The sequence below is a fragment of the Perkinsus marinus genome, assembly GCF_000006405.1.
Source record: "Perkinsus marinus ATCC 50983 genomic scaffold scf_1104296973856, whole genome shotgun sequence".
NCBI classification, from domain to species: Eukaryota; Perkinsozoa; order Perkinsida; family Perkinsidae; genus Perkinsus; species Perkinsus marinus.
The window spans coordinates 64,134-77,457 of record NW_003201290.1 but is presented as its reverse complement, the minus strand read 5'-3'; the positions used below and the strand labels follow the sequence as shown (position 1 = coordinate 77,457).

Genomic DNA, 13,324 nt, shown 5'->3' with positions numbered 1-13,324 from the left:
TTTGAGTTCAGGACGTCCCTCCTCGTGTGATTGCAGGAGGAAATCCTTGCCGCATAATGCAGCAACGCCAATAGTGATTCACCCATGATAACCAAGTGCTAGTTCACCGTCTTGACTTCGGTGCTGAGTTAATCACGTTCGTATACGCCTTTCCTTGACAAGAATGTGCCACACTTGAGTGGTATGAACTCCTGAGTACTTTAAAACCTCTTCTGGTAGTGTGGATATACAGACTACCAAAGGCAGCCGAGCGATGCTCGCCTTGTCTCGGTTTGTTGGGTTAAATCATTCAATTGAACTGAGGTCTCAATTCCAATGATCGATGGTCGTGGTAAGCATGTCACTGCTACGCTCGGGGATGTTCTAGTCGCAGTTGTATTCACTATAACGCAAAGAAGGGACATAGTAAAAGTGTCATATTAGACATCAGTAATCAGAGGTGGTTCATAAGAACATGATGCTATATAGTAGAAATCATTCTCATCATGGGAATCGTTCGCAGTAGAATCACGCCGCAACGCCTAGTGAAGAGGGAAACTATTCCGCCAAAATCCGCGATGTCTTCACCTCGTCAAGATCCTTCTTGTTTATCGTGATCTTACCCTTTTGGACTCGAACGGTGTGTGTGCTCGCCTTGTCCAATGGTGGTGACTCTTCCCCTGAAATAGGGCGTGGAACACGGCGGTGATAGACACCAGCTAACCTGGCTTGTTCGTGGAAGGATCTCCCACGATCACGTTTTTGGCATCATCTTGCAGGCGCCGAATTTCCACTAGAACTTCCTCTCGGAGGTCTCGATATAGGTCATGCATGGACTCGGTTACTCCCGCTAACTGCAGAGGACGTTCGTGACGAGTACACTGAAAAGTCATGTCCGCGACTTGCTTCATTATGTAGGGCGTTTAAATGGTCATGTATCACTGAAATCCGATCTTTGAACGCGTCAATACTGGGAGGTGGTAAGACGCTGCGTAACTCCTCCAATAACTTCTCGAAATCAGGCGAATAGGCTCCTGATGGAAGACGGACACGAGAGGTCCCCTTTTACAGAAGGCTTGACACAAATATTCCAACCGAGGCAAGGTAGCGATGCGATGTGGTATACCACAGTTCGAGGATGAGTTGATACATTCGAAATGCTGTCTATGAGAAGGAAGACACTTCCTGGGTCGGTGCGGGAAAATATGCGCACAGTCGACGGCACTTGCTGATGACAACGGGGGAATTCCGAGGAAATTTTGCGAAATCCCCGTTGGTATTTGGGCACTAGACTGAGTTGGTGAGGACACTCCTGAGCTCAGCTGAGGGAACTGGGAATGGATTCTAACCTGTGGAGCCCCGGTCCTGGGGATCACCATTGGGGTGGGGATCAGAGACACTGACGCACTTGAGCCTCCGTATAGTGAGCGTGACCGGAAGGAATCTAACAGCCATCGGAGTGCTACACGATACTGCCCCCCGCAGGAAATGAGAGGTTACTTCAACATATCACGGAAGCGCGCTTCGCCAACTAGTCTAACGTCAATCGCGTTTATGCGTATAATCTCGTCGCGGCCTCGAATTCCACACCCAAAGGCGATTCCGCCCTCGACAACTGATTCCACCTTCGGAAGATACTGAGCAATGACCGAAGCAGAATGTACAGCAAGACAAATGGATTGCCCTGCAGGCAGATTAGGTCGCATAACTCACCCTTTTCCAATCGAGCCTCATACCGCAGTCACCATCGTCCCCGATATGTTCCCTATCGCTGTGACACTGCAAGGTTATGTTTATTTCTTCCTCGTCTCCTCTAGCTGAGGAGCCGTCCCACGAGGTGCTACCAGATTCCGAACTAAGCACGGTTGTTAGGGTCTCGACCATCGGGATAATCGTCCTACTCTTCGGAGCTCCCATTATGTTCAAGCTTCTGACTCCTAGATTTTCCTGAGGTTCAATGCTACGGTCGTTTCCTCACGGTGGTTGGCGTACTATGACGACGGGCTTTCTCGGTTAGCGTGGCTCGAGTGCGCGCGACTATCTCTGAAGTCTCCTCTACCAAGTCGCCCATGAACGACTCATATTCCGCCTAAACAGCAGTAGTTGTTAAGACGGGTTTCCAACGTAATAATAAGTAGTCCCCACATCTGTGAGTTGCCCTGGTTCCCTATCGTTCTGACTGAATGCCCCTGATCGAACAGTGGCGTTTATCATACCATAAATTCACGACATCATGCCTTACCTCGACCCTGGAGTCTCCTAGACGGTTGCGTCGAAAACGGCAGGACCTACGTGACGATAGGAGCATGCCTCTGCGATAGGAGTGCCTTTTACTGATAAGTGATCTCTGGACTTTAGACTGGCTAGTATAGCGATGGCTGACCTTTGGCGTTCAGGGCCAATCTCATCGCCTGAGATCGTTGAGTTGTCGGTGTGATGGTATGATGTATGCCTACTGTCACGACGGTTGAGTCTGTAATATCCATATCGGGAGATATAGCGAGTTAATGCCGCATCTAGTTCTGCAAGAGGATCTAATTCCACTGGAGGGTCTACGTCCTCATCGGCCTCTTCAATACTGACAGCAACATCTCATTATAGTCTCTGGCATGAAGCGATGCATTGTTAGTCATTGAAGAGCACTATGTGGTCTATACTGTCGCCACACAGACACTCGGCTTTCTGATTATCATTGATTTTGTTGGTTTTCCCAAGTCTGATTTCACTCAGGGGGCAACGCCCACTCACTCATCTGCTGGGTCTTCCAAGAGCGAGGTCATCTTCTATGAGTGCTATGACCACACGGCGATGATGATGATGATCAGTGTAGGACAAAATCCGAGGAAGAATAACAAAAGACAACGCAAGGGCATAGACTCAAACACGAATGGACTCGTAGGAGGAGGGCAACCCAAAGCCCAATCACCGAACCGAACTACGATACACGTCGGGACAAGCTTATACCGGCCATATAGCTGAGTAAGGAGCGTTAGGAATTCCTACTTTTGTGGTACGCCTTAAGGAGCAATTCATAAGAGGTTATAGCCCTTCTTTTCGGAGTGTCGATGCAAGAAGAGCAAATCTTGCCAACTTGCACAGACTTGAATCTCCTTATTTTGCTCGACGCAGTTCATGTGCGATCGTCAGGAGTTGTTGTTCCTCATAATTACCTGTTTGGATTGGTTACCTTATTAGGCATATTATTTTCCTAACGTGGCGAGCGGCGCTCTAGTGCTACTTCCGACACAGCGGATACATAGTTATTGATAGAAGTACTTAAAGGAAGCAGTATGGCATCGCAGGAAAAGTGTGTTTATGTTGGCAATCTCGATTGGACGGTAAGTTGGTATTACACCACATCTATGAGGAGCATCGTCACCTCAGATTACCGAGGATGAACTCGGTGATCACATGAAGGCGGTCGGGCCTGTCGTGTCGGTCGAAATTATGACTAGACACGATGGGAAATCTAAAGGCTGCGGGTAAGTCAAAGGCTTGTACTCTTCGTCATTGATTGACGCCTCTTAGAATCGTCGAGTTCAAGGAGGCGAGCTCTGTGGATAAGGCTATTGACACACTCAATGAGACGCAATTGGGTGAGAGGAAAATCTTCGTCAGAGAAGACCGTGGCCCTGCCAAGCCCAGATCTGAGAATGGTAGTCAGATCGGCAACTGTTTTCGATCATCGAGGGTTGTGTGTTATAGGCTCTCCCCGTAGTGGCAAGGGCAAGGGCAAGGGCAAAGGGAAGGGTAAAGGGAAGGGTTATTCGGATTGGGGATTCCGTAAGTCATAGGTAGCCCGACATCATTGATATGCTCCCCCTCCTCCTACTCAGCTGGCAAGGGCAAGGGCTTCAAGGGTTACAAGGGCAAGGGCGGTCTCAGACCACTACGTGTGGGCCCTCGTGACAAAGGCAGACTCGTCTATGTTGGCAATGTAAAGCTGGCTACTACCATACTGCTATCAGTAGTTACTTCAGTTACCTTGGAGGACCGCCTGGCAAGACCTGAAAGATCTTTTCCGTGAATGCGGTGAAGTTATTCGTGTCGATATCGCCGAGGGCTGGGACGGCCGTTCCAAGGGTTTCGCTACTGTTCTCTTCGAAGATGAGGAGGGCACTGCCAAGGCTATCGGTGAGTACTACCATAGGATACTGTCGGCATTATTTTATGGCTTATCCTTTCAGAGAAGTTTAACGAGTACGATTTTCAAGGGCGTAAGCTACTTGTACGCGAGGACAAGTTCGTACAGTAACACATTTTTCCTCCGAGTTGTTTTCCGCCCAATGATAATGATAGTACTGGTGTGACTGCTAGTTCAATTTTTGCGATCAATGAAGCTGATGATCGCTTTGAATTTATGACGGCGGTGAAGACAATGATGATGATGATGATATTGACTAACGTATAGCTACATCTGAGATATGAGGGTCTACTTTCTGGGTTTTGAGTTTCAAGTGGGTTAGGACGGGGATAGTAAACAAGTGGATTATCTTATAATATTCGAATAGTGCTTGTGACAGTTATTGTGTTGACCATTGCTCTATGGCGTGACGCCATTGGCGTCTCAAGAGCTTCAACGACATCTCCATATGCATATCTCGCCTGGCAGACACTAACACCGTTAATAGGAGGGTCGCTCGGATTCGCGATGTTCCACCACTCGATGCGCCGAGGAACATCCTCACTCAAGCGATCCTGCAGATCATCATGATACAGAGGCGAGTTTCTCGAGAGGAGACAATCGTGAGCTTATAAGGCTGTGTCCAATGATACATACAGAGTCGAAATCCCCTACCGGATAAGGGGATTCCCCAACCGAAAATTCGAGCACCCGTCCGAGATGAAGTAACTCCCGGCATGGGATTAAGGAGGGGTTGACGGGGGGTTCGAGGACTCCCCTGAGGGGAGCTAGTATATCTATCAATGATTCAAATGATCCGCATACCATGAGAAAGCTACTCCAGGCCTCAGAGACCCCAGGCTGGAGTCCACGGGTAGCACCCGGGGTGCTGCACCCCTGATACAACGATTCAGTTACACTTCATTACTATCCCACCACAATTTATGCAACACAAGTCACGCTAGCTCGAACGGGAGATTTCATGCAGATCCATAGTAATTATTAGCAGCCAATCGTTAAGCAGCTTATGCAGCGACTCTTCTATTCGGCTTGGACAAAAAGGTCTTCGCCACATCTTTAACCAATGCGGTCACATCGTCCACGCAATCCAGTGATGGACCCTCGTGTCTTATCATTGCCAAGGCAGTGAGGTGTCGTGAACTCGTTCGCTGCCTAGCGGGCCCCGTCAGCCGCTTGGCCGTGCTGGAGCACCGCTCTGCTGTAGCTGAATTACAGGCAGTGATGATGGACAACCTCAGAAGCCGGACATGACACGGGAAAGCCTCGCATATAACCCTGTCTAAAGCGAGACGTTTGATGAGATCAGAATCGTCGTCAGTCCTTCCTGTCTCACAGCCACTGGAGACCAGCGTCGCCGATGCTACTCTCATGAGAGGCCCTGCCTCGTAATCGAAGTCTCGGATAGAATCCGAGTCCCATTTCAAAATTGAGGCCAAGTCCTTAGCCGCTTGGCCATTCCAATGAGAGCTATCACTGCGCACCGATCGGGCGATCTTCTGGACGCCCTCTGTAAGTTTGAGTATTGGGCCACCAAAGCCACTACTGATTTCCATTCTCACCGAATGTTCGGTCGTTTCGACGGAGGTAACGCCACTGGGATTCGTGGGGCAATTCTCGGATACAGACGATGATGGGTGGTAAACGACAATGATGAGGTCGACGGCGAAGTAGCGGTCTTCCAATATGAGTCGATAGGGTGAACTGCTTAGCAGTTACTGCTATAATGGGAGGACACACCCATCACTGTTTATGAATCCAAACCTATCATCATTAGTATGCAAGAATAACCTCTATTGGAGGTAACGGACCATAAAACATGACCCAAGCACAGGGCGAGAGAGCCATTGAAAGAACTATATGAGGAAGTATATGAGTAACTATGTGAACCATATTAGTTTCCGAACTCAGTTAGGAGAACAACGCGGTTCTCGTGAAGGGACTTCTCGGCAGCACGAGCAACCTAAGTCAACTGACCATATACACTAAAAGCGAGAACAGTGGTGCCTACCTTGTCGAGGAGAACGAATCGATCGTTCTCAGCTGGATCTTCCTTCGTCTTTTCAATGACCATTTTGATGAACTGAGCATCACTCTCGAGATAGGCCGCAGGGTATCTGATTGCATACCGTAAAACGCTGAGATTTGAACGTGAGCATTACCTCTCAGGGAAACTGTAGTCAGCTCTAGCACTCTGGTAACCTAGATCGGTCGCTACTGTAACAGTAGACTCCCGCTAAAACACCTCCATGGAAACACACACATAGTTTACTTGAATATTACCTGATTTTCAGCGGTCACCATGCCCTTGGGCCCAAAGACCTCAACGCGTTGGTCATAGCCGTATGGAGCAATGCGACTTGTGTTAACAGTGGCAAGCAGACCGTTGGGATATTTCAACGTCACCTAGGGTCTAGTAGTCTCGTCTACCTCTAATGGTATGTTACTACCATAGCCGTATCTACATCATCCATAGCCTTGATCTTGGGGTTGTAGGCATGCCCAATGGAATACACAGACTCTGGTATTTGACCGGTGAGGAAATGTATCATGTCGAAGTCATGAGTGAGCATATCGTGGAATATACCTAGACACAGGAATAGGATTCCAAAGTTGTCGGACTGCAAGTGTTACCTCCAGAGACCTCCAAGTACTCCATAGGAGGTTCCGGATTGTCGCGAGAAGTACAATTGATAATGCGAGGCTCCCCAACTCTACCCATTTCTATCTGTTGCTTTAGTACACGGAAATTGGGATCAGTTCTACGCTGATACCCAACACGAAAGGGCACTTCTACGGTTTTAACGTAATCAATGAGCTCCTGGAGTTCCTTCTGGTTGTCAGCGATGGGCTTCTCTGTGAGACAGGCCTTTCCGGCCTTCAATGCAGTCATGATATGCTCATGATGCATGTACGTGCTAGAGCCCACGATAACAGCTTGGACCTGTACGGAGATTGAATGAATTGCTCTATGAATGGTAGGGTATCGCCTCGGGGTCTGCCATAGCTTCCTTCATATCGGTAAGACCAATACAGCCTAGTTCCTTGGCTCGCTTCTCAACGAGTTCCTCTTTAACATCAACAACATAGAGGATTTTAACGACCCGTGGGCCGAGTCTACCTAGGGCCTAACCTCAGCAATACTAATGTTGATTCTGCAGTCAGGAGGAGTACTTCGATATGGAACTTGCCAGCCCTGCCGAGACCGACAAGACACACTCCGACGGGCTTAGGAGGTATGGGTATGTTGGCTTCAGTGGGGATTGGAGCGGAAAGATTAGACATTCCGAATCCGAAAAACTAAGTTTTAAACATATACATCTAGGCATGAGAGGAAGCTGACGTTCAAGCCTTGAGCCATTCTTGCTGAACTGCGAGTGTGACACACTGAGGGAAAACATACACATGGTAAACCACAAATGATGGTGAAAATATTAAAATTCCGAGGAAAGTTTCTTGTTGATTTCTGTGCACTTCTATCCGAATTCGTATGTGAACCTCTATGAGTAGTGACGACACTTCCGAGCTCAGCTGAGAGAGGCGAACATATACTCCACGACTGCTGTAACATTTGCGAGCTTGCATAGCTTTTCGCCTGAAGGGCGCATCAAAGTAACAGTGCAGACAATGTCAGTCTTTTTACGAGTTGTAGGAAGGATGGGTTGAAAAACTGAAAAATACGACCCGCGCCACATAGTCGTAATCGATACATTGGCTGCTGCAGGAGCACACATGCGCATTAGGTCGAATAGGGTGGCTGAGGCAGAACCGGAGTGACGTGCTACTACTCACTAGGTCTTCGGTGCGAAGGGGCGGAGCTCGCTGAGCTTCTTATCAAGAACTCAGCGGGCTGTTATTGAAATTATTTTGGAAATTGGGTGACTAAAAAACAAAAAGTTGTGGGGGTTGGCTGGCGTCATCGACGTGGCCACTGTCTCCATATCGAGACATGTGAGAAAAATGATCATCGTGGGATTCGACGCTGGGTCAAATCCGACGTTGGTAGTATGATGAATCCCACGTTCATCTCTTGCGCGAAGAACCGTTTCGTCAAAAATAAGCGGGCGAAGCAACAGCGCCACTTTCGCTATATTTTTCGCCGGTGAGCAGTCAACGGGGGACAGAATGATTCCCTGTTGGTCTTCTGAATCGCCCTGGTCGGGTCGGAATTTTTACTCACGCACGGACTGACGCACGCACACGAGTGTTCGTGCGCAGTAAGCTTTTGGCGATACTACCATCATCAATGATGATGGTAGTATGATAATTCATCATACCCTGATAAAAGGCCCTCCCCCGGGGATCGAACCCACGACCTCTCGTATCACAGACTTTCAGCGCACAACTGTGGAATCCTAACAGCTCCGTCTCCTCGTCATAATCATACCCTAGCTATCTCTCATCTTGACCAATGTGGTTGGAGCCGTACTATACCTTTCCGGGGTAGTATGATACTACTATATACTAGTACAGATGTATACTCCCATCTTCCCCCGAGACTATACACTGTGTGCTACCCTCACTTCCTCCTGCTTCGACATGCTGATTATGTAGTGTATATTCCCATGGGACTATATATTAGTCCCGTATGGCACAGATATTGATACTACTAGGATCAATATCTCCGGTAGCTACCCCAAGGAATGCTTCGGTTCAACCAACTCCCCAGATGGATTTGTTTACCGACCTCGTACATAATCATTTCTCTCTTGCTTGACCGAGAAACTAAATTCGACGACTCGCAACTGCTGGGACATTCTTAGTAACCTGTACATGGAAAACATATTATTGTTGGTTAGTTCACTTTCTATGGATCTCTTAGCTGACTTTTTCAAATCCCACTTCGGTTACAGATCCAAACCTCGAGGAAAGCAGGGAGCTGAGCTGGAGGATGCCTTAGTGGTGCTGGAGGATGAGTCGGTAGTGCTGGCAAAGGGATTCCACCGGCCGAGACTCAGAAGATTCCTTTGTCATTATCGCGAGTCTTCATGAGGAATATCACTATGCATTTCTTTTCCTGATCTTTGTGGACTCCGTGCGAAAACAACGTGGAACAACTGTCTCCAAAATCGGTAGAGGAAAATTCTTACTCGACTGTTCAGATCGTCGTACGTGCGGTTACCTCTGGTCGGGTCTACGATGCTTTACTATTCGAGGATGTTGTTGCTGTCAATTATGGCGACTCAAGCCTTGAAGTGAGCTCTCTCCACGAGTGCTGGGAGTAGGGACCATACCATTCGGTGCCTATGGTAGATAACAGTACTGGAGATCCGTCAGAAGGGCTGTACATGCTCAGCTGGCCGCCAGCGTAGGGATATTGTGCTTGAACGTTTCGACAGATGGGAGGAGACTCGTAATAATACTCGATTGCCAGTGGGAGCATTGCCATCGTAGTCTCCTCAGTCGACGTAGTAGCAGCAGCTCTACTTCATCTCTGTTTGGGAGACCTCAGTGTTATGATTGACACGACGTCAGAGTGCCCAACGAAGACTCGAGCCTTGGTTATTATCAACCCAGCAAGCGGGAAAGGCGACGCGTTGGATTTGTAAGAGAATTCAGCTGGTTTATCGTAGCGTCTAGACTAGTACTATGTTAGTTACAAGCCCTTTTCAACGATTTATGGTATCTAATATGCTTACACTAGGTATACTAATAAAGCCAAGCCCCTGCTCGACCTCTGTCAAGATCGTTTTATCGTCCAAGAGGTAGTCTCGGAGAGCGCTGAACATACGAGGGAAGTGGCAGTAGAGTCCGCTGGGAATTTCGATGCATTTATATTTTGTGGAGGAGACGGGCTTGTTCATGACTTTTTACAGGTAAGTTTCCCATGAGAAGTCGCTTTAGAGATCTCGCGCTGTTGAACGGTTTCCTGTTTGATTTTAGGCAATTTTCAAGCTACCCCATTATCGCGATATTTTACACCGTGTCACGCTGGGATTCCTACCAGGGGGCAGTGGAAACGGACTGGCGTGTAGCTGTGCGTACGCGACTGAAGACTGCGACAATATGGCTGTGGACCCTAAAGCGATCGTTGGGGACTTCCAGGTTGCCCTTAGACTCATTTTGAGAGGAAAAACTTCGCCACTAGATGCCGCTGTATTCGGTAGTAGACTTGTTTAATATTCTAGTATAAGCATACGTTGCCTCAGATGTGTTGGATAGGGAGACCCGTGAATGTAAAGTTACCCTGCTGGCCAGTCTTAACGCTGCGTTTGGGCTCTTTTCTGACGTAATAACTGCCAATCATAATTCACGATTAGCCTATGTAAACCATGCTGTGATGTTCGACGTCTCTGGGAGATTGGAAAAAACGGGTTTCGGGTTTTTGGGTGGAATCTAGGATCATGAATTCTCACGGAAAAATGGTTCTAATTGAAGTGAAATGTAAAATCTGAGTTGGTACGATTTACTATTGAGGTCTACTATTGGTCAGGTTGATCTTGGATCCGAGCATCTGAGATTCTTAGGAGACACTCGATTCCATGTCTACGCTTTATGGAGGATAATTAGTCTACGTAAATATGCAGCTCGTGTGTCCTACATTGAGGCTTGTGACTTGCCTCACGGCCAACAGCTTCTTGAGAGTCTCCCTGATGAGAGCAGTCCACTGTGGCAATATGCGGAGGAGGGAGAATTTGCCGGAGTTACGCTATCTAACTTGTCACATATGGGCCCTGGAATGATGATTGCTCCGGGAAGGAAACTGGGTGATGGGTCTTGGACGATGTGTTGGTTGCCTTATAAGAGCTCCTCTTTCGGGACTCTCGTCAAGGGTTTGACAAAGATGGAAATGGGCACGCATGTGAGTATAATTGTTGCCGTTGTCGGGGATAGAACGTGTGCGGGATTTGCCTGCGAGGGATCGTGTACTTGAGTTCGAATTGTGACATGAAATTTGACTGTATTTCCCATGAGAAAAATAGTACATGATCATCATGATCATCATCATCATCATCATCATCATCATCATCATCATCACGGTTTCGATTTAGACTGAGATGTCCCATCTTTGGAAGGAGAAGTCGGTAGTTGCATGGAAGATCGAGCCAGCGAATAAGCAGAGTGAGATAACGGGCGAGGGAGCGACAGTAGACGGCGAGGCAGTTCCTCGAGGTAGTCTTTATATGTACTAGGCCTCCGTGACGAAGGGACGGAGCTCATTCAGTCCACGTCTATTGATTAGATCAATGAATCTCACCTAGGTCCCCAGTTCGATCCCCCGGTAGGACGTTTTTCCGTCATTAAAGGTTTCCGTGCATATCTCTTCGATCTGTTCGTATAATCGAGTTTTGCCTACACCTTGGCATATAGAGAAGTCGTTTGATCTATCTGATAGTCTCCTACGCTGCGTAGCTAAGCAGAATGATTCTGCACGCACGCACAACGCGAAAGTGCCTGTTGTTGCTCCCTTCGCTCGTTCCGCAATTAAAGAGATCGACATATATCATATTGCTTCTATCCAGGTATCCTTTGTGGTTATGTATTGCCACGACTAATGAACGTATATGCCTCACAAGGAAGTGTTGTGCAGAGTGATGGTCATTAAAATGTATCATCTGCCAACGCCGCTTTCCGTGTAATATATGTGGCCTGCACTGGGTGTGGCGACTGGCGTAAGCTACTTCTTATCTTCAGTCTACTTGATTTCATCTAGTAGTTTCCAACTTCACGATTTTGTACACTTGTAAGATCTCGTCACTCTCCAATGTCATCGCTTACGTCACTAACTCTGTTAATTTCAGTTTATTCATTATTCTCTGACGAGTTAGTTTTCTCTGTAGTTGTCGGTGGTGCCTAAGGAGTAGTTATAATTTCGAATATGGATCTAATTCATGACTTCTTCCACGATGCACTATTCTTTTACCGGTCGAATCCATCTGTTAAAGGAGATCAACCGAAAAACAGGTTCAAAGTGACAGTTCACAGTGACAAGGTAGGGTGGAAACACTAGCTATAATAATTATTCATTTCTAGTTGAGTATAGTCCCTGAGGGTTCGAACACTCCAATAGACGTTGTCGTCTTTGAAGACATCGTAGCGGTGAACCATGGGGACCTGACGATGCAAGTATTATTACAGTTGGGTCGTGTTTTCATGGGCAGTAGTTTACTCACGTCAGATCACGTTGTTGGAAGCTAAACCTAAGGGCTGTTTTTCTAAGGCAGGGAGACGGCGAAGAGATGTATATTTAAAGAGGCAGCAGTCTTCGAATACACGTGAGGTTCTCCGATGGATGGTACGGTGATCTGACTCGTGTGTAGTTGACTTGACTGCTACGGCGCTACTTCATTATGCCCTTGGGGACTTGGATGAAATGGTGAATAGTGCGGAGTGCCCGACTCGAACCAGGGTCCTACTGCTCATCAATCCGGCTAGTGGCAAGGGCAAGGCTGAGAATCTGTAGGGAACTTCATTCTCGGGAAGGTCTGCTAGTTTTTGTTATTGCTGCTGTTGCTGTGAGGTATTATAAGTATGCTGCACCACTGTTCAAGTTGGCTGGTGATCGATTCGCGGTTGAAACTGTGAAGACTGTGAGTACTCAACATGTTCGGCATCTGGGAATGGACAATGCTGATAAATATGATGCCTTTATTACGTGTGGTGGCGATGGGGTCATGCATGAATTACTGCAAGTAGCGTCACGCGCCACGAAATTGTAGCTAGGATGTTCAACTTGTTCAGGGCATATATCACCTGCCTGACGGGCAATACCTCATTAAACACTTGAGGTTCGGCATGCTCCCTGGCGGCAGTGGTAATGGTTTGAGCACTAGCGCTGTGTACTCCTCGGAAAAAGACTTTTTTGGGGATATTGCTGGCTTTGTTGGTGACTTCAATGCTGCTATGCGTCTCATATTAAGGGGGAAGACGACATCAGTAGATGCGGCTATGATCAGTAGGCTCTATTTATCCACTGTCTGTGAAACGAATGAAATTTCGTGGTGGTTCTTTTTCAGGTGTTGATGATGATAGTGCTGAGAACAAGACCATTATTGGTTTCCTCAATGCCACTTGGGGATTTTTCTCTGATGTGGGTGGAATTGTTGAGATTTGGGTATCGATGCGAGACCATGCTTAGGTTGATGTTGAATCCGAAGCATTTCGACTCATTGGCGATGCACGGTTCACATTATATGGATTGTGGCGCGTTCTTTGGCTCCGTCACTATGTTGGGAAAGTATCGTACGTCCTCAGCTCAGATGT

The 13,324-nt window shown here is 47.5% G+C and overlaps 5 protein-coding genes across 5 annotated transcripts in view; 3 read left to right on the top strand and 2 right to left on the bottom strand.

Annotated features, from left to right (window-relative positions):
• Positions 1-3,269: 3,269 nt before the first annotated feature.
• Pmar_PMAR027236 (conserved hypothetical protein) lies at positions 3,270-4,412 on the top strand (the record flags this gene model as incomplete). Its single annotated transcript, XM_002765989.1, has 7 exons — positions 3,270-3,317; positions 3,364-3,461; positions 3,508-3,635; positions 3,685-3,762; positions 3,816-3,916; positions 3,960-4,113; positions 4,167-4,412. 7 exons carry the CDS (start codon positions 3,270-3,272, stop codon positions 4,232-4,234), a joined length of 675 nt encoding a protein of 224 aa, XP_002766035.1. The 3' UTR covers positions 4,235-4,412.
• Positions 4,413-6,014: 1,602 nt separating this feature from the next.
• Positions 6,015-7,031, bottom strand: Pmar_PMAR027235 (oxidoreductase, putative; the record flags this gene model as incomplete). Its single annotated transcript, XM_002765988.1, has 6 exons — positions 6,015-6,083; positions 6,132-6,237; positions 6,283-6,356; positions 6,404-6,526; positions 6,571-6,707; positions 6,755-7,031. The coding sequence occupies 6 exons, from the start codon at positions 7,029-7,031 to the stop codon at positions 6,015-6,017; spliced, it is 786 nt and encodes a 261-aa protein (XP_002766034.1).
• A 58-nt stretch (positions 7,032-7,089) lies between these two features.
• Positions 7,090-7,405, bottom strand: Pmar_PMAR027234 (hypothetical protein; the record flags this gene model as incomplete). The annotated part of the gene is made up of 2 exons (XM_002765987.1): positions 7,090-7,248; positions 7,295-7,405. 2 exons carry the CDS (start codon positions 7,403-7,405, stop codon positions 7,090-7,092), a joined length of 270 nt encoding a protein of 89 aa, XP_002766033.1.
• A 1,524-nt stretch (positions 7,406-8,929) lies between these two features.
• Pmar_PMAR027233 (Sphingosine kinase, putative) lies at positions 8,930-11,845 on the top strand (the record flags this gene model as incomplete). Its single annotated transcript, XM_002765986.1, has 10 exons — positions 8,930-9,040; positions 9,223-9,315; positions 9,374-9,473; positions 9,596-9,665; positions 9,765-9,936; positions 10,004-10,223; positions 10,270-10,349; positions 10,554-10,922; positions 11,113-11,233; positions 11,584-11,845. 10 exons carry the CDS (start codon positions 8,930-8,932, stop codon positions 11,664-11,666), a joined length of 1,419 nt encoding a protein of 472 aa, XP_002766032.1. The 3' UTR covers positions 11,667-11,845.
• A 78-nt stretch (positions 11,846-11,923) lies between these two features.
• The window catches only part of Pmar_PMAR027232 (sphingosine kinase, putative), a 4,285-nt gene continuing 2,884 nt past the window's right edge, over positions 11,924-13,324 (top strand). The window contains exons 1-7 of the mRNA XM_002765985.1: positions 11,924-12,053; positions 12,095-12,187; positions 12,240-12,336; positions 12,382-12,520; positions 12,582-12,753; positions 12,803-13,016; positions 13,078-13,151. Of these exons, the coding sequence (XP_002766031.1) occupies positions 11,940-12,053; positions 12,095-12,187; positions 12,240-12,336; positions 12,382-12,520; positions 12,582-12,753; positions 12,803-13,016; positions 13,078-13,151 (903 nt within the window). The 5' untranslated portion in view covers positions 11,924-11,939. The remainder of the gene's footprint in view (positions 12,054-12,094; positions 12,188-12,239; positions 12,337-12,381; positions 12,521-12,581; positions 12,754-12,802; positions 13,017-13,077; positions 13,152-13,324) is intronic.